The sequence below is a fragment of the Polypterus senegalus genome, chromosome 2, assembly GCF_016835505.1.
Source record: "Polypterus senegalus isolate Bchr_013 chromosome 2, ASM1683550v1, whole genome shotgun sequence".
Classification (NCBI taxonomy): Eukaryota; Metazoa; Chordata; class Cladistia; order Polypteriformes; family Polypteridae; genus Polypterus; species Polypterus senegalus.
The window spans coordinates 75722993-75750266 of record NC_053155.1 but is presented as its reverse complement, the minus strand read 5'-3'; the positions used below and the strand labels follow the sequence as shown (position 1 = coordinate 75750266).

At 38.9% G+C, this 27274-nt stretch overlaps 1 protein-coding gene across 2 annotated transcripts in view; it reads left to right on the top strand.

The window, feature by feature from the left end:
• lats2 (large tumor suppressor kinase 2) overlaps positions 1 to 27274 on the top strand; it is a 64825-nt gene that overhangs the window by 25400 nt on the left and 12151 nt on the right. For both annotated transcript variants that reach the window (XM_039744013.1, XM_039744014.1), the window contains exons 3-7: positions 9612 to 9744; positions 13905 to 15520; positions 19157 to 19739; positions 20115 to 20297; positions 22826 to 22932. In XM_039744013.1, the coding sequence (XP_039599947.1) occupies positions 9612 to 9744; positions 13905 to 15520; positions 19157 to 19739; positions 20115 to 20297; positions 22826 to 22932 (2622 nt within the window). The remainder of the gene's footprint in view (positions 1 to 9611; positions 9745 to 13904; positions 15521 to 19156; positions 19740 to 20114; positions 20298 to 22825; positions 22933 to 27274) is intronic.

The following is a 27274-nucleotide window of genomic DNA, read 5'->3' as shown; positions in this document are numbered from 1 at the left end:
TGGTGTCAATTTTAATGTGGATGTGTGTAAATGGGCTCAGTGATGATCTGGTAGCCTGTCCGTGGTCAGTTCCACCATTGTATCTGATGGTACTAGAATAGCCTTTGACAAAACTGCACCAGTCTGCATTGGGGTCTTGGAGAGCCCCTCATAGTGTGCCACTCTTGACAGCAAAACCTATGAGTAATTATTTATATTTGGTGTGGAATTTAAAGCCTCATTAGTTGATTTATGAAAGGAAAATAAAACTATTCTTGGACAAAGTGCACTCACTACATGATATCTACCCAGCTTGCTATTATGTATCAGTTTTGCACCTTCAAACCCAAGTGAAATGCTCTGTACACATTCCACATATAAAAATAACTTGAGTTGTGAACACTACTCGCTGTACTTTTTAGTGTCTTATTTTTTTAGTGTAGATTGCATCTAATGAAACAAATTGATTAATTCTTTGACTTGATTTTTACTATAGTTTATATCAACTCAAGCCTTTAATGAATGAATATCTTATGCTTAAAAGTTCCGTTTTTTCATTTCCTATTCTTTTCATTTTACAGCAATAACTCTTCCTCTTACTTTAAAAGACTTGGTTTAAAAATGATCAGATATCAAGATTTCTAGTATAGGTGTTTGCAAAATTATTATCAAGTGTTTTGATGTTTCATCTTTAGAATTGCATTGTTGTCAGCCAATAAAGAAAAAATTATTCTGCTTGGTTACTTTACCAGCCTTTGTGGAAAAGGAGAAAGAAACTCGGTCAATTGCGTGATCTTCCACTGGTGGGTGACCACTCTGTACACAAAGTAGGAGTTTCAGTTCTAATACCACACAAATAGGGAATTCACAGAGTATTACAATGTTCATGTGCTTTCAGTGCTTTGAAATTTGATGCTTCACCTTTCTGCTTCAGTGAATTCATGAGAATTTTTGGTCAGATTATTCACAGTATCATGAGGACGCTGTTGATTTGTTACTTTGTCTTTAAAAAAAGAGAAAGATAAACTGTATGTTTTTCATGCAGATAAAAAGTAAACTAAATGTGTTAAATGTGTATCATTTCACTCCAAATGCAAGTTAGTATACATTTCTGGCTGTCCAAGTGTTAGTTTTAATTTATACAGTTTACTAAATTGAAAAGTCAGCGTTATGTCACCATTAGGGTAGCTTTGTTTTCTACAAATTTTCCACCTCGTAGTTTTGAGTTTGTTGGGCATTCGTGTGGAATTTCAACTCAGAAATTCGTAATTACCATCTGTTTGATACATATGAACCTAGCACGAAGTATACGAAGCGTGTAAAGCTAAAAATCTTTAAAACCAAGATTTTTTAATTATGGGAAAACATTTTTAACAATAGCAAGAAAAAGAATAACTAAATAGTTCTTAAAAGTAAGCAAAATTTGGGAAGAACTTTCCAAGAACACAGGCAGTGCAGAACAGCATGAGACCATCTGTAAGTCCAGTTGAGGTGTACCTTCTTTAGAGCTTTGGGTTAACTCTTTTGTCAAAAGGAGGAGTTGACGATGGTAATCAACTGTAAACTGTGACAGAACCAACGGTTATGTTTTAGTTGGACTCTCATTGCTAGAAGGAAAGTCAGCTTCATTTGTTTGACCGAGATTTCCGGAGCTCGTGTGAGTAGCAAGGTGCAAACAATGGCAAAAATGGCACTGACATAATGGTGAGAGATCAAAGTGAATGGGTAAAGCAAAATACTCCATGGAAGAAGTTTTGCCTGTCATCTCTGAACTGGACTATGACTTGTTGGACTCTGATTTTGATACGAGTGATCGAAAACGAATGTGAGGTTTCAGCTTCAGCTGACTGATCCTCAGCTAATCGTGGTGCTGAACAGGTTCATGTAGCTGACACGCCTACAGCAATGTTCACCAGGACGACTGCCACTTAACAATGATAAGAGATAGAAACCAGATTGCAATGCACTGCAATGCACATTCTTGGCAAACTGGCAGCGACAGCGTGCAGCAACAGACGTTTTACGTTGATTTCTGTGTGAAACCATTGCTTTTCAGAAACTGTGTTTTTTGGAAAAAAATATTCAGCCCTCAAAGAGTTAAATAGAGCATCTCTTACAACTAGAGTTTAAGGATGTACCTTCAGAAGACAGTTTTGAACTCTTCACAATCTATTACTAATTCATAATAAAAATTAAAAGCAGCAAAACAAATTTAGAAAATTCTGTGTTTGAATAGTAACAGGTACACCAACAAACACTGACAAGTATAAAAGCTTCCAAATGGTTAAAAAAAAAGCTTCACAGGTTTACAATGTAACAATCGCAATACTAATTGGAAACCAGTCTCTAAATAAGCAGAAGTTGATATAAAGATGTAATATTCCATTTATTTTTCAACTAAAAATAAAGTAGACAAAAGTAATGAATTAAAAGTAAACATATCTGAAATGCTGTGGTGGGCTGGCGCCCTGCCCAGGGTTTGTTTCCTGCCTTGTGCCCTGTGTTGGCTGGGATTGGCTCAAGCCGACCCCCGTGACCCTGTAGTTAGGATATAGCGGGTTGGATAATGGATGGATATCTGAAATGTAAAAGTATAAAAATGAAATCCTCAAACTATAGTAGTTTAGTCCATGGAAGAGTATTAGTACCACAGAGTAAAACAAAAATAGGGACACCTAACCCTAGCCCTAACCCTAACCCTAATCTTGAAATTTCAACTTTAATCTTGTACTTTATTTTGAAATGTCTACTTTCATTTTGTACTTTATTTTGTGATTAAATATGAAATTGTGACTTTAATCTCAAAATTTTCACATTAATCTCACACTTTTTTTGAAGTCATAAACTTCATCTTAGAATGGCTGTTTCATTTACTAGAGTTTCTCAAACCCCATCGTAACTAATGTAGCACATTAAATGCTTTGTATTCTAAGTGTTCCCCGACCCACTCATTAATTGCTATGTGGTTCTTAAACGGAGTTCCTCTTGCACTGAGAGGAGCCACCGGCAGTGATCTCTACACAGAATACATTAACTTTGTTATATCACAACTCTCTGAACATTTAAATAATACTAAGATTTATACTTCATATCATTTTCATGATGAAATGCGTTAAACTATGTATATTACATTTTACAGATAAATTGTTAACTTCATTTAAATTATTTATTTATTGTTAATAATTAATCAAGTGGGGGCACAGTGCTTGTGCTGTGAAAGTCTGGCTTTGCCTGTCTGATTTCTTTTTTCTTCTTTTCCTTTCTACTGCTCATGCTGCAGCCCCCTTAAACTATGCTGAATGGTATTAAAGACTTCAGTTGGCTCTGAGGCTGCAGGACACCACTTGAATGTGAGCACCTGTCACCAGCTTTGTCCAAATGGAAAACTGCTGTAGACAAAAGTCCACCTCTCATTCCCGAAAACAGCACAGATTTTGGCTACCCTTTCGTTTGAATATGAACCCTTGTAGCTCTTCAGTTCGAGTAGCACGTCTGCAGGACTCATGTATCTCGTCATTATGAAACTCAACTGAACAAAAGGCAGAAGCAAGACTGTCAGTCATGCTTACTTTCCAACATATAACTAGCTTATATCCTGTAATAATTATACGGTGAGCATTCCAATAACCTTTGCTGTCTTAGAAACCTTAAAAAGCAGGGAATTCCTGCAACCAGATGTCATCTTCCTTTAGCAGTATGAACAATTGCAAAGTGACTGTAGAGTCTGAGAACATCTAAACGATAGTACTAGTCATTGAAAACAGAACAACCGTCATCTTAACTGTCTAAGATGCCTTGGACCTATCAGGTCATTATTTTCCCAGCAAGCCACTTTTTCATTCATTAAACACAGTGGTTTATAAGGTTGTGCATCCAAAATGAGAAATGCATTTACTCCTTAGTGATGTATGAGAGCAAATAAAAATTTTCTCCAGAGGGCCTGGTTAGCATCCAAGTGTAGCATGTAATTTCTAACAGGAAACTTGAATTCAATGGCACAAGGGTGTAGCAGTTCCTTTGGTCTGCATGTCAAATAACAGCTGCTAATTTAGTTTGTTTGAGGACACGTGCTATCTCTTGCATTTAAACAAATTCTGAATACTAGGAGATAAAGAAGTCATCTGAATAAAAAAATGTTTTTATTCTGATGCAAACAGAGGGAGGTGGAATGGAGAAAGATAGTGAGTGGATTGATTCATAACGGGTGAGATAAAAGGGAATTTGCTGATTTTTTTTTGTGAATAGAAAGTCTTAAAGATGATCACATTTAAAGAAGAAAAAAAATGTTTTGTTAAATGTTTTCAGAAGTCCATATGAATCCTGTGTAGGTCAAATTTAAAGTTTCATTGAAATGTAACTGAATTTATTGTAAAAAAAAAGGCAGTCCACAGAGAAGCTGAAAAGGGTGCAGTGCTGAGAAGTGCCTCTTAATCTGGGAATCAAGAAGAACAAAGTGCCAGTTATTTAGTCTTAAATATAAAAAAAAAGCCCTTGTGGTGGAATATAACATTTCTAGTTAGGACTGAGACTTTAGTACAAATTAGGCGATGACCACTTCATATGGTTGAGTAATGTTTTGTGTTTTTTGTTGCTTTAAGGCTTGGATACACAGTACCCATGGTTTTCCATTGTGGATCAGTAACATCTCTGCAGTACCTACAGACCCCAAAAAAACATTATAAAGATGACTGATTGTCCACGGTTCAGCATTCAAACATATTTTCCTGGAGTTGTCAGGAAGTAGTGCTAACTGCTGTACCACACTGCTGCCTATACAACATCTAGGCTAATGGAAATTTAAGAAGAAACACGCATTCCACGCAGATTTTTAAAGATCTAAAAATCCCACACCTTAATAACTGAGACCCTACTAAATTCATGGCTAATTTTCAGCAGGTTTTTTTTGAGAGAACTTTTTTTTCTTTATTCACCTCCTTATTGTTGTTTTTACCCCCTTAAAAACAAGCCAAAGCATTTTTTTTTAACTACTAGGGGGCTTTGCGCCCTGCTCGCCAACCCCCCAGGCCTGCGCTATGCGCCAGGCACTTCACATGTCTGCCACTCACGTATGTGGATTTCACTTTTACCAAACAACAAATCTTTTAATTCTCGAGGATATGCCTGTACATTGGGAAGAAACACATCTCTTCCCTGATGGCAACACGAATTAGACGATCTATAAGTCTCCAACTTAAAGTTTAAATCCAAACGATATATTCAATCTCTTTTCGCTGTTCCGTTATTTCACCAAGTAATAATTTCTATTTGTTTGCGCTAATGCGATCTTTACTATCATTTTTTAAGACTCGGATTTTAGTACTTTCATTATCTCTAAACTGCTCTGTATGTGTATCATGCCATCGTTTTGGAACCTCTTTATGACATTCTACTTTGTCATCTACTCTTTGTCTTTTATTTCCGGCCCTGGGCGTGGTTGAATCTCTTGGCATAAAGTCTTATCTTGCGGAACTTCAAAATATCTCTCTGAAAAAGTCATGTCTCGTCCCAGGCTAAAAAGTCTTGTCTTTTCTCATCTCAGGATTTTTTTTTATATAATAGACAAAAAACTTTATTATGTGTAACAGAGTCATGTAAATACCAAAATGTCAACATAATCAAAGTAGGAAAGGTATGTCCAGTGTCCACTGCTGTACTGATGAAGATTTAGTACATGTCCTTCATGTGATGTGGTTTAAAAAGGTCACCAATGCACATAGGCACTGTTTGAGCAAATGTCAAAAGATTTTTTTTATATTTTCTTTCTGTTGTTTGCCCATGAGAGGATAGATTTTAGTGCCTGACCCTCACGATCAACACCACTAATTGTGTTATTGTAGCCTGCCACAATACAAGGCATTTCCCCAGACATAAACATTGACAGTTTCTGTACTTTGAACAGTGCTTAGAAGGCAGACATTTTTCTTGTTTTTCCACTTTATCATAGCCATTTTGTCTTGTAGCAAACTCAACCTTGGTGCATTTACGTGACCAGAGTCGGCAGGCATACCACGGTAGTTTGGTTTTACAGTGTCTATGCATCGCTTTTCCATTGAAGTAAAATCTCAGGTGAGGTATAGAAAATGTCCATCATTATACAGTAAACTTGGTTAAGCAAAGGATCTAGCAGTGTCACCACAGATTTTGTAGTAATACCATATTGATTGTACGTTCCATTCCACTGGGTCCCTCTACCAGTGTAAAGTATCGAGTTCTAGGTCTGTACAACTTAATACTGAATTGTGCCCATTTGGGTGCGGTATACTGTACCCATGACAACCTTCTATTGTAACCCATGAAGAGTTTATCAATACTGTTTCAGTACTGGGTGGTTGTCTTTATCATAGTCATTGTTATTAATGAAAAGCAGAAAATTTTAAATTTGCTGTAAATGAGTTTCTGCAACATCCAGTTTGTGGACCAGTGCCATCTCTGGACGGGTTTGCCCTTCAGTATTAGGAGGCTGAAAAACACCCATATGTTGTCTGCAGCGACAGGCTGCCAGTGACTGCAACAAGCAAGTGGGTTACTGTGACTTTTCTAACACTGCTGAGCATAGCAGTTCGCTTTATCAACAATTTTCTCCACCAGACTATTTCCAACAAATTGTATAATTGTATGTAGTCCTGATAATCATGACCAACAGACATCTTTAGAATGGCGTTACACGTAAATGGGCAACAAAGAGGTACAGGATTGTGAGTAATAGTATGAAGCTGACACCAGACATGAATGTCTGTGAAACTTTGCAGGTAGGAATCTACTGAATAGGGGTTGGTTTCATAGTCCTTGTCAACATCAGATAACTAAGTCACATCATCATCACTATCTGTCAGTTTCACTTATGGTTCAGTTTCAGTTTGTTTTAAAACTGGCTTTACAGCTTTTCATTGGTCATTGTGTTTTTAGTTGAAAACTCCACCCCTCTCATGAATATTGATGAGATATCATAGAGTTATCATATAGTGGCAGAATGCATAGAAATATTCATGATTTTTTGCAGCCTGATGTTGCTTCATCTACTAGATGGTAGCATAATACTGTCTCAGGAATTATTCGGGCTTAACACTGTAAAGCGGATCACTGCACATAACTCCAAATCTCACCCTGGCTTAACTGTATCTACATAGAATTCCAAGCCCGAGTCAAGCTCTGGGGTAACCAGAAGGCAGAAAGAAGACCTGGGTTCGCTTCCTGGGTCCTCCCTGCGTGGAGTTTGCATGTTCTCCCTGTGTCTGCGTGGGTTTCCTCCTGGTGCTCTGATTTCCTTTCACAGTCCAAAGACATGCAGGTTAGATAGATAAATAGATAGATACTTTATTAATCCCAATGGGAAATTCAGATACTCCAGCAGCAGCATACTAATAAAAAAATATTAAATTAAAGAGTGATAAAAATGCAGGTATAACAGACAATAACATTATATAATGTTAACGTTTACCCCACCCCCCGGGTGGAATTGAAGAGTCGCATAGTGTGAGGGAGGAACGATCTCCTCAGTCTGTCAGTGGAGCAGGACAGTGATGGCAGTCTGTCACTGAAGCTACTCCTCTGTCTGGAGATGATCCTGTTCAGTGGATGCAGTGGATTATTCATGATTGACAGGAGTCTGCTCAGCGCTCTGTCGCTCTGCCACAGATGTCAAACTGTCCAGCTCCGTGCCTACAATACAGCCTGCCTTCCTCACCAGTTTGTCCAGGCGTGAGGCGTCCCTCTTCTTTATGCTGCCTCCCCAGCACACCACCACGTAAAAGAGGCCACTCGCCACAACCATCTGATAGAACATCTGCAGCGTCTTATTGCAGATGTTGAAGGACGCCAGCCTTCTAAGGAAGTATAGTCGGCTCTGTCCTCTCTTGCACATAACATCAGCATTGGCAGTCCAGTCCAATTTATCATCCAGCTGCACTCCCAGGTATTTATAGGTCTGCACCCTCTGCACACAATAACCTCTGATGATCACTGGGTCCATGAGGGGCCTGGGTCTCCTAAAATCCACCACCAGCTCCTTGGTTTTGCTGGTGTTCAGTTGTAGGTGGTTTGAGTCACACCATTTAACAAAGTCATTGATTAGGTTCCTGTACTCCTCCTCCTGCCCACTCCTGATGCAGCCCACAATAGTAGTTTCATCAGCGAACTTTTGCACGTGGCAGGACTCCGAGTTGTATTGGAAGTCTGATGTATTTAGGCTGAACAGGATCAGAGAAAGTACAGTCCCCTGCGGCGCTCCTGTGTTACTGACCACAATGTCAGACCTGCAGTTCCCGAGACGCACATACTGAGGTCTGTCTGTCAGACAGTCCACGATCCATGCTACCAGATATGAATCTACTCCCATCTCTGTCAGCTTGTCCCTAAGGAGCAGAGCTTGGATGGTGTTGAAGGCGCTAGAGAAGTCCAGAAACATAATTCTTACAGCACCAGTGCCTCCGTCCAAGTGGGAGAGGGATCGGTGTAGCATACAGATGATGGCATCCTCCGCTCCCACCTTCTCCTAGTATGCGAACTGCAGAGGGTCGAGGGCGTGGCGGACCTGTGGCCTCAGGTTGTGAAGCAGCAGCCGCTCCATGGTCTTCATCACATGTGACGTCAGAACGACAGGCTGGAAGTCATTCAGCTCACTAGGACGTGATACCTTTGGGACTGGGGTGATACAAGATGTTTTCCAAAGCCTCGGGACTCTCCCCTGTTCCAGGCTCAGGTTGAAGATGCACTGTAGAGGACTCCCCAGTTCCAGCGCACAGGCCTTCAGCAGTCGTGGTGATACTCCATCTGGACCTGCTGCTTTGCTGGCGCGAAGTCTCCTCAGCTCTCTGCTCACCTGCACTGCTGTAATTGTGGGTTGGGGGAAACTCTCTCCTATGCTGGTATCAGCAGAAGGATGGGTGGAGGATACAGTACTCTGAGGTGAGAGTGGTTAGGTGCATTGGCGATCCTAAATTGTCCCTAGTGTGTGCTTAGTGTGTGTGTGTTCCCTGCGGTGGGCTGGTGCCCTGCCGGGATTTGTTCCTGCCTTGCACCCTGTGTTGGCTGAGTTTGGCTTCAGCAGACCCCTGTGACCCTGTGTTAGGATATAGTGGGTTGGACAGTGACTTCTTAGTATGTGTATTAAACAGTCAAAAATAACAGACTTTGACTTTGAATTTAGATCATCGCTATGGCAGTAAATAGCGTCTTCATAGTATATTCATCAGTCAAGTTAAACCTGTTGACGTAGAAATATAACTCCTGCATTGCACTGAAATGATGCAAAGTTTTATTTTAAACTCTGCGAGGATATACAGCTATTTTCAAGTTCAAACTCAATATCTATTTGAAATATTTATCATTCCAAAATGGTAAGTATAGATACAAGAAGGCTTGGTACTTCTAAGTTGAAATGTCCAGGAACTACCATATGGTGTATTTAATGGTAGGAATTTGAATAAGAGTGTGGTTTAAGTGAACAAGAAACAGATTTAGCCAACTGGGTAAACCATTTAATCTTAAGCATTTAATCAGATATAATCCTTTTTTGAAAAAACAACTGTATTTATGTGCATTTTTCTGTATTGTAAACTGTTGACCTTCGGATAAGAGAAGGCACAGTCATATGGTAACAGTAGTGAATGCTCATCTGTGCTTTTAATTTAAAGGAAATGGCTGTTAGAGCACTGAAGCAAACTGGCAGCAGGAATATTGAAGCGGCCTTAGACTACATCAGTAAGATGGGCTACTTAGATCCACGGAATGAGCAAATCGTGAGAGTTATCAAGCAGACTTCACCAGGTGAGACCTAATTAATAAATGTTCTTTTAAAACAGTGACACACAGATTGTGATGGCTTTTTTCTCTATTGTTTATTACTTTTAACCTTTATTGAAGAGAATTGTAATACAATGTAATGGTTGTCTGTGCACTCATCTTATATATGCAGACACTTTTGATAAATCATTTTTATCTTGGCACTCATCTGGATGATTGTTAAGAGCTGTACTTTTTCTGTATTATTATTCTGTATTGTGAAACCTGAAGGCACATTCTTTAAAAATGGAATAAAACAATACATTTAACATTTGTTCTGCCTGCATTTTAACTGAAGTAACAAGTAAATAAACACAGAAATAATTATAGAACACAATGGGTATCAGAAACATTGTTATTCGTTACCATTTCAAATTGGAATAGTTACATCTTTCAAAGCAACCTGTTCTGTTCAGTTGTAGAGCACAACAAGAAATGTGTAGCATGTATTCCATGCCAGTGTGTGTTTATTTTTTATTTACTGATGCATCTAGCGGAACTTAATTGTAGTCATAAGCATGTTATAGACATTGCCAAAGTGTAAGATACAGTTTTATTTTTTACTTGTTAAATAGTGATTGAGTAGTTCATGACTAGTCCTCAGTTCTTCAGTTTGCAGGGCCTGCTGTTGCCAAGAAGTCGGTTATGTTCTTTTAGTGGATAATATTGATTGGTACAAAATTCTCAGTAAGCATACTTAAAACAATCAGTATAGTTAAATACAATAGAGCAGTGTTAACAGAGGGACCTTGAGATATTGTGGTAAGCAAGAAAGAATAACATTTAATTTAGCTTGGAACATAAATATGCACTTGGAAATTCACTGGTATTGCAAGTTTATCAATAAAAGATGCAAGGCACACAGAAAAGAACACAGCCCAAAATATGAACATCCATCCATCCATCCATTGTCTAACCCGCTGAATCCGAATACAGGGTCACGGGGGTCTGCTGGAGCCAATCCCAGCCAACACAGGGCACAAGGCAGGAACCAATCCTGGGCAGGGTGCCAACCCACCGCAGAAAATATGAACAAGGGAAAGGTAAAGAGAAATAATGAAAATAAGAATAAGGTGGAATGCTGTAGGTCCAAGAGTAATAATTCAGAGAGTCTCACTGCTTTATTTACAAAGACCAACAGTGCCAAGACTGCCATAGAAGTAGCTCAAGGACAGCATATCAATGGGTGCATCTTTCTTTCTTTCTTTCTTTCTTTCGGCAAATGTTTACATTGAAATGTGGTACAGCAGCCAAAAAGTAAGCGAGACAATAGCAGGGCAGAAAAGAATTTATTATGGATTGTGTTATGAGGAGTCCACGCCAAAATGCTTAGTTAATAAGTAAACCAGCATTTATTTTGATCCGTGGACCAGCTGCGTTATTCATTTATACATTTTGTTTGTTTATATCTCCCTGTAATTATTCTTCTAATTTTTACTTCAGTATAAAGGTTGCAGTTTTATACTGTAGATTTGGGATCCTGTGCTATTTTGCTCTAAGTTAGGGTTGCAGACCAGGATGCCACAGTTAACACACACACAGCACATATACTGTATGCCATCCATTTTCACAACTGCCTAACCCAATTATGCTTTGATATGCTTTGACACCACAAATAATTTTCATGCTAATGAGGCTATTTTTCAATTTAAAAGAGAATGTTAAAAAAAAAAAAAGTTTAAAATAAGGTAATTTTGTAGCATATCAAAAGTGAGTATAATAAATGTTAACAACTTGTTAACAACTCTGATATATTTCATCCACGTGAAGTGAAGTGAATTCAGCTGGTTTATGCCATCCATACCAATGTTTGTAGTCCTGTTCCAGCCTTGATAATCCTTTATTGTATTATTATTAATACCTACATTTTTACTACATTTAACAAAAGTTGTCAGTGCTTTCATACCTAAAAACATTATTGTCATATTTATGTTCACAAGATTTATTTTTTGCTCAGGTTGTGGTCTTTTGAGGTAAATCACTATATTTGAAGCAGATTTTAGCCTTTTAAATGTTTTCATCCAGAGTAGTGAGACAACTAAAAAGTGTCAATACCACCCAAAAAACATTTTTTTAGACATTACAATGGATTTCTTATTTTATTTCTAAGTTATTTTTGTGCAAACTCTTTGAATCTCAAATCTGTGTGTTTCCTTTCCTCTTGATCTTTCATCTTACTGAAAATGACCTGAGCTCTGGCGTCACTACTGTTTTAAAATGAACATTGTGTGAATGAACAATAGAGCCACCCTTCCCATGTCTTTTACGCAAGTGTTGTGCGCCAGCCCCCCTGATTTCCTGTTTTATGTATATCTGAAGGCTTCTGTAGTGCTCCTGGTCTGCTGTTTTATCCTCTGTAATTGGATTATGTGTGCAATAATGCATTTTCTGTGTCAAAGGATGTCCACCCTGCCTAAAAATCTTTATCTTAAAATCCCCATTTACTTTTATCCTAATTTCTTTCTGGGTCATCCCGTTAAACCATTCCTGTTTTGGGGGTCATCTCATTGTTGCCCCTCTAGTGCACCTGTTGCTAATTTCATGAATTCACTGATTAACAACCCCCTCTGCTACTTAACTGACCAGATCAATAGCCCAGAAGTCTCATTGACTTGATGCTATGTTCTGAGTTAAAAACAATTTTTTTGAGCAGTATATATATTTATCAGACAATGTGCCGCTTTAGATAATTTACTCAGTGCTTATGAAGTTTAAATAAGAGCATCAATAACAGCCACATATCATCATATAGCAACTGCTGCATGGGGTTTGCTTTAAAGATAACAGTTTCATTGTCTCACTGGATTACAGCATCTATTGTAGAGCACTGTTTCTCAGCCTTTGTGGCTTCCCCAACACATTGGTGCCCCTCAGATGTAGCCTGATGTGGTGGAGCAGGACCCTTTTGTTCCAGATGAAACCCTAATGTCCAATGACCCTATGCCCTTCTATCCCACACCAAGATATCATCCATTGTGCTAAACCTTGTTGTACCAGGACTGCTACGTGGAACAGGCAGAACTTCAGAAAAGAACAATTTGTCAGTTCTTCTCTTTAGCTTGGCACCTAACCCTTGTAATTTGGATTGCTGAACTAACAGCCTGCTCTTATGTATGTCATTTGTTTCAATGTTCCACTCCAGATCAGTGACTACTGGATCCACCTCTGCCCTGACCAGGAGCTGAACCTTACATGGACGTTTCCTGCTGGTGTGCCTGGAAGGCAACACACCCTATGTTGCAAATCTGCATTTCAGTCTCCCTAATCACTAAGTCACCCACTATCACTTCCTTTTTCCTTCTGAGGAAATGCTTTGAGGTGACCTGTTTCTGCTACTGCTTCTGAGTTATTGTGCAGCTTCACAAGGACCTGAAAAACAGTTGGATACGTCTAACTCTGGGGCCGAGCCCCTGGGCACTGTGAACTGCTTAACCCCTTTTTATTAAAATGTAAATTATTTAAATTATTTTAATTAAATGTAATTTTCAGGGAACTATTGCAGTTTTTCAACAACTGCTGTTCCTTTAAGCTCCTTGACTGCTTAATTTGTGCCTTTGTTTGCAGTTCCTAAACTGTCATTTTTTTCCAACTTGCTCTCCTGGATGACTGTTTTCTTAAAATTGAAACACTCCTTTTGCTTTTTTACTTTCAAACCTGGTGTGCCCACCAGCACTGTACTTAAAATAAATGTGTTCTTCCTTATGAGTAGTTTTGCACTCTTCCTTTGTCCTGATGGTGCTAATGTTCCCCTGCATGAGTGCTATGCTGCTGAAACCTTGACACAGTGGTACAACGGATATCATTTCTGCCTCGTAGTGTTGGATCCCCAATTCATTTTTTCGAGTGGGACACTTCCTGTTTAAAATTATTTTTTTCTACCCATATTTGCCTGGATTTACTTAGGGGCTTCACTTCACTTCCGCAATGTCCAGAGTCATGCTGTCAGGTTGATCTGATTGTGTAAATCTGCTGTTTCGTGTGCAGTTGTACAGTGTGATTGACAATCGTTGCATTCAGGGTTTGCCTCTGTCTCTGCATTTGTTGTTCATCTTTGATAGTGCAAAGATTAAATTAACATTTTATCTGAAACATCAACATTGACATTCAAGCCATTCATTTTTTATGACATTCTCTCTTCCTTTTAGGAAAAAGTGGTTTAAGAAATGCTGTGGATCGCAGGCCACCTATGGAGACATCAAGTGATAAAATTACAGCATATCACCAGATGGGAGGTTCTGCGTTTGAAGGGGGTGGCTATGGAGCAGAAAGTGGAAATTTAATGGGGGAAATCCAACTATCTTACATGAACGTCCCAGTAATGAACTACATTTTGCCTTCTTCACAAGCTCCAGCCATGGGGAACCCAATGCAGAGACCTCCCAGTATTGGTCCTTATGCATCTCTGGGTGCTCAGAGCTCTCCAGTAAATTCCATGTATGCAACTTGTGATCTAAAACTTCAGCAGAAGCCATATCCATCCAACATGGAACAGGCCATGATAAACTATGCCATTCCCAATCACACTGGGCCATCTCTGCAGCTTCCAGGAGCACCGGGTCCAAGCAATGCACATTTTGTAAGACAACATATGATTGTCTCAGCTGAGCCATCAGGGTATGGTGTGCAGAGAAGCCCATCTTTTCAAAATAAGGTCCAGCAAGATAACACTTATTCAAATAAAGGCACACTGGGTCAGAACAGCACAGGGTATTCTTACCAGCAACCATCATCTAATCTATATCTTTCATCCAGTTCTCACCCAAGACAATCCAGTCCTACCTCTCACCAGGTGCATATGATAGCTCGTGGCCCAGGGATTGGCAGTGATTTTTCAGATATCCCTCAGAACCTTCTGACTCCATCCAGGACCAGCTTAAACATGGACCTTTATGACATCACTAATAACCATCAAGTCCAGCATTGGTCAGCAGCAACTTCTGCCAGGCATGAGCCACTGCCCAGTCCTGGATCTGACATTCCATCAAGACAACAGCAACAGCAGCAACCAGGACCCTTCAGAGGTGAGGTTCGGGTTCCTAGCAGAACAAACTCGTTCAACAATCAACAGCAGAAAGTTCATGTAACTGTAAGGCAGAATCTCCCTAGTGGAAAAACGGATTCTTCTCATGCTCCACCCAACACCATTACTGCAGTGACATCAGCACCTATCTTGCAGCCTGTGAAGAGCATTCGAGTGATGAGGCCAGAGCCCCAAACTGCTGTAGGGCCCTGTCATCCTGGGTGGCTGGCAAACCAGAATCAAGTGGTGGAGAATTCTGAACTTATTGAGCAACATCCTTATGCTGGTGCCTCAACTGAAACCTACACTATGGAGCCTGTAGAGTACATCACACCAGAACCTAGGTGTCCTCCTCCTCCATATCCAAAGAATCTTCTGGCATCAAGCAATCTAGAACAAATTGAGAATAACTGTGTGATTAGTGGTGTAGAACACAACACTCGCACTCTTCCTGGACAGGTGTGCAACACCACTGAAGAGGCAAATCGGGCAGAAAAGGGTGACAAGTGCAGTAGCAAAGCTGCCAAAGTGGAGAAGGCTGCCAAAGATAAGAAACAGATTCAGACATCCCCTGTGCCAGTCCGTAAGAACATGAAGGATGAAGAGAAGAGGGAATCGCGAATCAAGAGTTATTCTCCATTTGCCTTCAAATTCTACATGGAGCAGCACATTGAGAATGTTATGAAAACCTATCAGCAAAAAGTCAACCGAAGAATGCAGCTTGAGCAAGAAATGTCAAAGGTGTGTAGAAGTAGTATTGATAATGTTTATTGCAAAACAGAACAAGAACATTTCTGTAAATGAATGCATGAAATTTTGTAAATGGTTTTCATTGCTGAAACTGAGCCAAATGTACTCAGGTGTGAAAGATGCAACATTAATCATCTTTGTATCTCTCAACTTAACCTTTTTAGTTTAACTCAAATAGCTTGGGGTTTTACCCGATGGTTTGTCATACTGTATGATTAATCAAACCTGATTACTCATCCACAGTGGTTTTTATCTGATGAAAAGTTTATATCTTAATTAAGTATATTTTCAGTATTTAACAGAAGACAACTAAGCACATTTTAGGATCCATTCACTCTAGTGAAATTATATACCTCTTAAATAATTGTTAAAATGATTAACAGCTTATTATAAAAAATAATACAGCTTTTACGTGTGCTGTTTGCATTTGTCTACAGTATTTAAAGAAACTGAACTTTCTTATACACATCCACTAAAACAACGATTTTTCCACCCTCTGTTTCCTTTTCTGTTTATGATGTAATTTATGCTGGGCAGTCTTTCACATTTTGGAAGCTCTGTCCTCTTTTTCCTCCACAGTGTAATGCAAGACATCCTTTTTTGTAATTCTTCCTTCTGAGATGTCAGCACACCACATGAACAATTAAACATGTCTCTGAATACATTTTTAGAAATGAAAACATCATCCACATACTTGAGATAAACTGTCAAGGAAGAGGATAGTTTTTTTCCTCACCACGTAATACCCTGTGAGCTTAAGGGGTAGAAAACAACAGTTGTTATTACCCATTCCCTTCCTCTCCTTCCTAATCAGCTGTTCGGAATTCTAGTAGATGCCACAAGAATTTGCATGTGTACTTAACACACACTGCACATTGTTTGATTTAGTAGACAAAATATTCTGGGGATAGGTTTACATTTACCACTGATGACACATTGCATACATGCAATGCATGGTATTAAGCAAAAAAGAGAAATGTGATTATTTATTAATCAGTTCAGTTCGATTTGGGACCTAAAATAAGCCTGGTAATGCAGAACAATACTCTTCTACCAGACAGTTAAGAAAATAACGTAATAGACAAAAAAAGGAGTATAAAAAATGAAACGTCTTGTCTTTTATAGGATACTAGCAGATTACCCAGTGGCTTTGCTCACTGAGTAGAGGGGAAAAATTTGTGGCTGTCATGAGGCAAAGGCATTAATGCCGTCTGAACAACACATCCACATGATTCAAATTTAACCCTCTGTGCTTGGCAGTACTCACACATAATGTCCATTTCTCTTATTGTAACTTTTGGATGTAGGCAATAATCTTTTTCAATGTTATAATTGAATCCCTCCATATACAGACCCTGACGCCTGTATGACGTGGTAGCCTGTGAATACTACATCCGTCAAATTCGATTCTGTTCAGGACGTTGTTCGGGTGTTTGTGAGGCCCTCAATTATGATTGTCGTATACGTTGATCAGCAAGCCTGTGAGCCTTCTCTCTCGATCTGCTTCTGTCTCACTTTGTCTGTGTAAACTGACTGTTGTGGTCATACGTAATTTCCGTTTCAAACGTGAGTGCGCAAGTGCATTATAATATGTTCAGTGGTCATACGTAATTTCCGTTTCAAACGCGAAAATAATTTTATATATATAGATAAAACTGGGGGACACGACATCAAATAAAAATCCTGTGAGAAACATGACATCAGCTGTGCTGTAACGTATGCCGCAGACTCTGTGAAGGCTGCTAGACTGCTAGTGGTCCACACATCTGGTAGACACAATTTCTAATAATTTCCACTATAATAAATACTCCGTGATCACAGATCCCCACACACCTCAGTCTATAGTGCATAAAACTTCTAGTTTGTTGCAGTTTTCTAGGCAAACATTATAAACTGCTTTGTTATGGGATTTAAAATAAAAGTAGGTTGTATATTTTTATCCATATGTCAACTCAATGTCTGCTTGTATTTTACCACTCTTGTGATTTGTTATTAAATAGGACAAAAACACAGAAAAAAGAGCAGGAGCAAGTGTGAGAATGGGACGTGGATGAGTGAGATGGAAAGAAAGATGCCACATGTAATAATTTCTCGTTTTAGCTGTCAGAAGTGATGTTTTACTTTACCAATGCAAACATTTACTGGTAAAAATCCAAAGTTTACAGAAGTTCCAGTTTGGCTGAACTACAAAAGTAGAATGAAAATAAGTGCAGTGCAAAAGTTATTACATTTATTGTTTCTGCTTGAAGTCATAAAAACAAAGGAATGATTGATTTAGGTCTATTAGCAATTTAGCAACAAGCTGCATTGTAGTTGTAGTGGCTTTTAGGACATACATTTATTTTTTTCCATGTAGGAATGTTTATTTTAAAGCTTTTGTATATTAAAATCATCAAATGAAATCAGTCACTCACTAAGAAGTAGACTGGGATTTAATCTTATAGGCAGTAGAGATGTGAAGTGGTAGCAGTAACTACTGTGCTATCACATCGCTCAGCATGTCGAGTATTCTTCATTACATAGTAATAAAATGAGAAAGACTATGATCAAAAAAACATATAATAACATTTTAGAAAGTACAAGGGCGTTAGCATTAGATGTAATACAAAATGACCAAGTCCCTTTACATCACAGGACTGGTTGATAAGAATAGGCAGATGGCACACAGAGATAATAGCAATCTGTGGGCAGTATGTGAAAGGTGAGGTGAAAGACGGAGCCAATGAAGAATACTGAAGCAAGGAAGTTCAGTCTAATCTAATGTTTATAAAACATACACACATTTCATACATTTTTTGTGAAGTATTTCTATTATGCAGTCTTACTGCAGGCACAAAAGAGACAGATAACCAAGGGTCATCAGTAACAAAATTTCAAGTCAGTAAGTACCATTGAAAATATTTGTTGCAACTACGAACTATGTAGCCTCTCTTTGGAAACGCACGAGATTAATTACACCTGTTACAACATTATTTCTTCTTGTAAACAAACTTTTTGGTCAGATCATCCATCTTTTTTTGTTCATATGAAACCAAATATGCTGAAGATTTAAGTCGGCCACAGCACTTGCACACACAGGCTCATACTCGCACAAACTGGCCCAATCATAGAATGCCCAGTTCATCCTAGCATGGACACCTTTGGGATGGAAGATAAAACTGGAGTGTCCAAAGAAACTCCACACAAAAAGCAAGAGTGCGTACAGAGCCACACATATGAAGGCTGGATGGGAAATTAAACTCATGCCCCTAAATGTGAAAACATACAGCAACAATTTTGGTGTCCTTTTGCAACTCTGGGTGTTCAGATAAAAAAAACATCAGGCACCCAAAGAGTAATTCTTTATACCTCAAATGTCCCTGTTCTTGGATTGTATTGCACAGCTCATTCCCACATACTCCTGATTCAGCTTTCTCAATCTACAAGGAAGTATCCAAAAATGTGTGACTCCTTTACAAATGAGTTACCTTGCCTTTCAGTGTACAAGACAGTAAATGCAAAATAATGGTAACACAATGTTTCTTCATTCTGTTAGGAAATGATATTCTTGAATGATATTTAATTCAGTTATTTTAGCAGCTTAGGGAATGAGAAGTAAATAAAGTGCACTTGTGTTTCACTTTTCAGGCAGGGCTTTCGGAGGCTGAACAGGAACAGATGAGGAAAATGCTTTACCAAAAGGAATCCAATTACAACCGTCTGAAAAGAGCAAAAATGGACAAGTCCATGTTTGTGAAAATTAAAACATTGGGAATTGGAGCTTTTGGAGAAGTTTGCCTCACTAGGAAGGTAGACACCAATGCTTTGTACGCCATGAAAACTTTACGAAAAAAGGACGTCTTGAACCGCAATCAGGTTGCCCATGTCAAGGCAGAGCGGGACATCTTGGCAGAGGCTGACAATGAATGGGTTGTCAAGCTGTATTACTCATTCCAGGACAAGGACTGCCTCTACTTTGTAATGGATTACATCCCCGGCGGTGACATGATGAGCCTACTTATTCGCATGGGAGTTTTCCCAGAGAACCTTGCTCGGTTCTACATTGCTGAACTTACCTTGGCCATTGAGAGTGTGCACAAGATGGGCTTTATCCACCGTGACATCAAACCTGACAACATTCTCATAGACTTAGATGGGCATATCAAGCTAACCGACTTTGGGCTATGCACCGGATTTCGCTGGACACACAATTCAAAGTACTATCAAAAAGGTAAATTTTACTTTATTTTTCTAATACCTAAAGCAACAACAAAAAGACCTAGTGAAAAGCATACAGTTGACAGCACGTTTTTATTTCAAACTCCCATTTTTACTCTCTGATTCACTCTGTTAGCAATCCATCTATTTTAAATTGAAATTGACTGACCTTGAGAGGTAAAATAATAACAATTATTGTGTTAGGTATTAAGTATTACCTGTATGAAGTGTGCATGTAATAACGATGTTTTCTACAGCAATGTCATGCCCACCCCTGCCATATGACAGTTGCTGCTGATTTAGGACTAGATGACATACAAATACATTTCAGAGTTTGTTGTTTTCTAATTATATTCTAAATAAATCTTTGCACTTTTTCCCCTTTTAGGAAGCCATATCAGACAAGATAGTATGGAGCCCGGTGACTTCTGGGATGATGTGTCCAACTGCCGCTGTGGAGACCGCTTAATGACTTTAGAACAAAGATCTGCTAGAATGCATCAGCGATGTTTAGCACATTCCTTGGTGGGAACCCCCAACTATATTGCACCTGAAGTGCTTCTGCGGAAAGGTAAGCATAAGTGCCTGTCTCCTCTTTTAAAAGATTAAAAATTGCTTTAAAAATATATTTTTTTCACTGCACAGCTTTTTTTCTATATATTGTACTAATTCATAATAGATACATGCCAATTGGTAACCATTTATTGTAAGTGGGTGGCACAGTGTTGTAGTGCTCAGCACTGCTGCAAAGAACCAAGGCCCTGAGTTCAAATCCTGGCCTGGTCATTGTCTGTGTGCTATTTGAAGGTTCTTCCCATGTCTGGTTTTCCTCCCACATTCAAGGATAATCATTGACCTGATGGGAGTATAGGCGTTTGAGTAAGTGTGCCCTGCGATAGACTGGTGGCCGTTTGGGTTGAGATGTGCCATGTACTTCAGTGCTACCTGGATGAACTGCAGCCCCTGCAACCTTGAACATGATTCAAAAATGGATTCGATGGACTCAGAATTATTTCAGTTGGATAAATGAAAGCTCTACATCTGAAACATTATTTCTCTAACATTCTTCTTTATTCTTTTCATGGTGTAAAAACCCTTCCCCCTAATAAGGTATTTATAAATTACAAAAATGTAATTTATAAATTACGAGTTTTTACTCGTGTACCACGCGCCGTTGTGTAAGACGGGCACCCAAATTTTCTCAAAGAAAATGTTGAAAATCATTTTGCCCCGTGTACGACGCGCGTTGTGATTGTAAAGGAAGCGTTTAGGGCACAATTTCCGCAAAATGCCGTTCTGTTTTTGTTGCATGACGAAAGTTTTTCTTTCTTTCGTTGCCAATCTTGAACACATGACTCTAGAACACCGTACTTGCGACCTGCTGCCCGATTTCCTATCTTGTCTGCTTCCAAAATCACTTTTAGTTTCTCTCCCACTGTGAAGGAGCGTAAACGCTTGCTACTGTCCATGCTGAATGACGACGCCAAACTGATTCAAAAACAAGAGCGAGCGAGAGGGAGAGAGCGAGCGAGTGAGCCCAAGCAGAAGAAGTAAACATTACATTAAGAAACATTTCCTCGTGTATGACGCGCACCTGATTTTCTAATGCTAATTTTCAGGAAAAAATGTGTTTGTGGTACACGTGTAAATACGGTAATTTAATAAATAATAAAATTGACATTATTGCTTAAACAAACAGCAGTATGTGTTAAATGATCCCCGCTGTGCAAGCACCTTTGAAGGGGTGAATAAGACAAACAACAGTAGACATTTGTGTAAAAGGTGTCAGCAGGGTGGTGCAGTGGTTAGAGCCGCTGTACCAATGCACTTAAAACTGGACACAGTTCTACAGTTGCCACTTTTGTGAAATTTACTTTTTTTTTTCTTTCTGCACATTTCAAAGAAGCCCATGTCAAATGAAGTATGAATTGGTGACTGAATAAGTGTCAATATGTGCATTACTGTGTCTCGCAGTGGACTGAGATCCTATCCAAAGATAGCTGCAACTTTTGTATAGAAAAAGTTAAATGGTTCTAGTGACCTACAAAGAGACGAGGGAGTAGAGGAAATGAAAAATTAAACTGATTTATTTTGGTTACACCCAAAGCCAGTTTATAGTGAAAAAGCTGTAAACCTTTAATCAAGTCCTAGTAGCATTCCCTACATTCCACAAGAGAGTGCAGCTGGGAAAGGAGTCGGACTTGTGCATTGTATCCGTTTCTGCAGTGGGGTTGTGGGTCAGAGTGTTAAGCAGGATAGGTTGCCTGAAAACCGCTTGAACTATGAGTAAAGAAAACAACTGTGTTACTCAGAAGAATCACAAAACTTTTTTTTCTCCGTCTTATGCATCCATCTCATCAAATTTATTAATTTAGGTATGTTTACAAGCCTTAAATTTCACGCCGTTTGCCTTGCTCTTTCTCTCAGGGGTTGTGATCGATTTGTTCTTAACTCAATTTTTGTAAAAAATTGATTGATTTGAATGGATTGCAATAAAATTAATAAACCTTCAAAAAAAAAAAGAATCACAAAACTTTTGATTGCTATGTATGCTTTGACACAATTTGTTCTCTCATTAATAGAGTAGGTGCATTTTTAAATATATGTAGCGGCAGTAAGTATAGAAGCACAGTTGTATAGTAAAACTGCCTTCATAGTAGTTTCAAGTGCAAATGAAATGCATTTAGGATATATTTACTGCAGAATTACTTTTTAAAATAATGATTCCCCAAAACGAGCAAAAAAAAGGGCTATAAACTCTCATCTACACAGGAGTTACTGCCAAAAGTCTGGGACCATTGGGCGCCCATTAGCTTTTCCTTCTATCAGAGAGAGTCTCAAATGTGAGTTGTCTTCCTCTCCTGTCATATTGGTTGTGGTAGGTTGTACCTGATAGATTAATATATTTAGCTATTATTAGTATCTTTACTGTAATTTTCCAAAAGCAAATGTTAATGGCTTGATGAAGCTTTTGTTTCTGATCTGAATATAAAGATATCTTGAACAGCAGACCATATTTTACAGTGAAAGGAGCCTATGTGTATTAATCCTGTCTTAATTGTAACATACAGTTGTGGCTCATTGTAATTTTCTTTTTAGGCTACACCCAGCTCTGTGACTGGTGGAGTGTGGGCGTCATCCTCTTTGAAATGCTGGTGGGGCAACCTCCATTTTTAGCCCCAACTCCCACTGAAACACAGCTTAAGGTTGGTAAAGTTCCCAGCTCTTGTTAATTTATGTCTGTTCACCTTTGCTGATCACTAGATTCACTAGATCAGCCAATTTCAATATATATTGTAGATGACCTACCAATTAATATAACATTTTTATTTATTTATTTTACAGCTGAGGAACAAAATATGCAGTATTTTGCACCTCAGTGAAGACTGCAAAACATCCAAAATGCCAAAATAAAAAATGACTGATAATACAAGGAAGATTTACAATACATGTACATAGATGCTTCAAACACAATAAAAAGAGTTAAGGGAAAAAATGTGAAAAAAAAGAAAATAAATAACACAAATACAAATCCACTTTAAGCCAGTTGTCATTTTCTATTCAGAATAAACAAAATGAAAAGCAGAGTTATGAGAAACATCTCTTTAGACCAGCAGTTCCACAGTCACAAAATGTGAAGACCATAGTTGCAGAAGGTTTTTATTCCAGCCAGTTTCAAAATTACAAGCCAGTTATTGCAGATATTGCAACATATAATTTTCACTCAGTTATGAGTTCTAGAACCTTTAATTAATTCTTATTCACAATGAGGTGCAAATGTCAAAGAACATCAACAACTTACAAACTGATTTGGTCCCATTTATTCCGAAGTTTGTTCATCATGAAATATCCATTTAATAAGATACTTGGAAAGATATATGAAAGTGAAGAAATTAATGACTGACAAGATACTAATATGCTTCAGCTTTAATAACACATTTGGATGATCTCAGTAAAAGAAGAGTTACACTTTTGGAAAGATTTAGTGTGACAGAACGACAGCACAACCAATCTAAAAAATTAAATAACAAGTTTCTATAACAGCAAGAATTGTCATCTACTTAAGAAATTAGTTGAAACAAAACATAAAAGCACTGCTGGCCTGTAGGACCAACATAATTAGCTCCTACTTTCGACAAAAAGGGACAGGGTGATTTTGTTTTTGAAAATACAGTACATCAACATAATTATATAATTCATTTTCTTAGGTCTAGTTTCATGCAAAAAATGCTTGATCTGTTATCCTGTGTTTGTTAGCTGAGGTTTTGATATTCACTTTGATGTGCTCTTATGCGAAACTCAGTACAACTATGATTTACAGTAATGAATTGCATTTACTTGAATGAATTGCTTTGGATTAACTGTAATATCTTCATCATTTTCATTTTACTGTTCCTGATGAGAGTCACAGTAGCAACATGCTAAGCTGGGTTGACCAAGCCTGTTCTTAGCAACTTCCTCCAGTCCGTCCGGGGGATACCTAAACACTTTCAGAACAGCTGAGAGAGTTGTCCTGGTTCTGTCCTTTGGCCTTCTCCCATTGTTCCATTCGTTGTACATCTCCTGTGAATGTCAACCCAGGAGGCATCCTAACTATATTTCCAAACTACTCAGCTGGATCATCTTGATATGAAGAAGCTACAGATCTACTCAGAGTTCATGTTGTATTGTTGATCTCTCCTCCTTGCCATGGAGAGTAAGCATAACAGCACTGCACAGGAACTTTCTCATTCTTTCAGTCACTGGTGCTCTTGACCATTGATAAGGATGGAATGTACAATTAATATTAGAAAAATTTGCACCTTCATTCCTTTCCTCTCTAGAGCATATATCCACCCCTCCAGGGTCTCCTCAACCTGCTCCCTACTCTTGCTACAGATCACAATGTCATCAGCAAACATCATAGTCCACGGGGACTCCTCTCTAATCTCGTCTGTCAACCTGTCCATCAACATTGCAAATAAGAAAGGGTTCAGAGCGGATCCCTGATGTAATCCCACCACCACGTTGAATGCTTCCATTACTCCTACTACAGACTTCACCACTGTCACACTTCCCTCGTACATATCCTGTACACATCTTACATACCTCTCTGCCACTCCCGACTTCCTCATACAATGCTACAACTCCTCTCAAGGCACCCTGTCATATGTTTTCCACAAAAGACGCAATACAACTCCTTCTGGCCTTCTCTATACTTCTCAGTCAACACCCTCAGATCAAACATTGCATCTGTGGTGCTCTTTCTTGGCATGAAACCATACTGCTGCTCACTAATCATCACCACCCTTCTTAACCTAGCTTCCACTATTTCCCATAACTTGCTGTTGCTCATCAATTTTATCCCCCTGTAGTTACTGCAGTCCTGCACATCCCTCTTATTCTTAAAAATTGGTACCAGTACACTTCTTCTCCAGTCCTCAGGCATCCTCTCACTGTCCAAGAGTCCATTAAACAATCTGGTTAAAAACTCCACTGCCGTTTCTCCTAAATGCTTCCATGCTTCCACAGGTATGTAATCTGGACCAACGTCTTTTACATCCTCTTTATAGCTGTCCTTACTTCCTCCTTGCTAATCTGCTGCATTTTCTGATTCACTATCTCCACATCATCCAGCCTTCTCTCTCTCTCATTCTCTTCATTCATCAGCCTCTCAAAGTACTCTTTTTCCATCTGCTCAACACACTCTCCTCACTTGTGAGTATGTTTCCATCTTTATCCATTATGACCCTAACCTGCTGCAATTCTTTCCCGACTCGGCCCCTCTGTCTAGCCAATCGGTACGTTCCCTCTTTAGTGTCCACCCTTGCATACAACTCATCATTCACCTTTTCTTTAGCCTTCGCCACCTCTCTCTTCACCTTACGCCTTATCTCCTTGTACACTTGTCTACTTTCTGCATCTCTCTGACTTTCCCAATTATTCTTTGCCATCCTCTTCATCTGTGTACATGTACTTCCCTATTCCACCACCAGGTTTCCCTTTCCTCCTTCCTCTGTCCAGATGTCACACAAAGCACCTTTCCAGCTGTCTCCATTACCAATTCTGCTGTAGTTGCCGAGCTATCTGGTAACTCTTCATTGCCACCCAGTGTCTGTCTTACCTCCTCCCTGAACTCAACCTTGCAGTCTCCTTTTTCAGCTTCCACAATTTGATCCTTGGCTCTGCCTTTACTCTTCACTCCTTCTTGATATGCAGCATCATCTTACAGGCCATCATCCTATGCTGCTAAACTATGCGTTCCTCTGCCACCATTTTGTAGTCTCCAATCTCCTTCAGACTGACCCTCCTACACAAGATATAATCTACCTTTCTGCATCTTCCTCCACTCTTGTATGTCACCCTGTCTTCCTCCCTCTTCTTAAAATACACATTTACCACAGCCATGTCTGTCCTTTTTGCAAAATCCACTACCATCTGACCTTATGCTATCCTCTCCTTGACACCTACCCATCACCACCTCAACTCCTCTGTTCCCTTCGCCAACATGTCCATTGAAATCTGCACCAGTCACCACTCTCTTTGCCTTGGATACACTCTTCACCACTTCATCCAACTCACTCCAGAAATCTTCTTTCTTATCCATCGCACACCTAACTTACAGGGCGTATGCAGTAACAACATTCATCATCACACCTTCAGTTTCCAGCTTCATAATCATCACTATGTCCAACACTCTTTTCACCTCCAAAACACTCTTGATATACTGTTCCTTCAGGATAATTTCCACCCCATTTCTCTTGCCATTCACACCACGGTATGAACAACACAACTGTTATATATACTTGGAAAATTTTTATTTGGTATGTTGCAGTCCTCTTGTCAGGACACTGTATAGCAATGGTTTCCAGTCTCAATCCTGATGGACCTTTAACATGTTTTATTGTTTATTTGCTAGTCCATTTTTCACAGTAATGTAATACTGTATTTACATTTATAAGAAATTTACAAATATTCATGTTTTTGCCATAGTTTTGTAATTTCTTCTATAATTTGTCTTTTTCTTTTGTGTTTGCTTTTTTAATTGTATCTTAATAATGACAATTAACAAAGAATGAAATTTTAGCAATAGGCTGGTACCCTATTCAAGTGCTGGTCCTGCCTTGCACCCAGTGCTTGCTGGGATAGGCTCCAGCAGCTGGATGACTCTACCCTGGGTAAATGGGTTAGGAAACTGGATGGATGGATGGATGGATGGATGAAGTAGTCACAGAGACAAATGACAGTGGATGTCGAAAGACTTTACACCAGCAATTTCAAAGCTGGATTTTCTAAATTGTATTGGAATGTTAGCAAGAAATAATTCAGTACTGTATTTTTATCTTGTTTTTCAAGATATTCCTCATCATCATCATTATGGTTTCATTCCACTTTTCCAGGTGTTCAAGATTTTTAAGCTATTATTTACTAATTAGAACACTACAGTGAATGACACTGATGGAGCAGCCTTTCGTCATTTTGTGTCGTTTGCCTTACTTTAGCCTGTTATGTATTTTTGTGACTGAGATTGAACTTGTTGTCTTGCTAGCAATAGTAGCCCAGCATTAT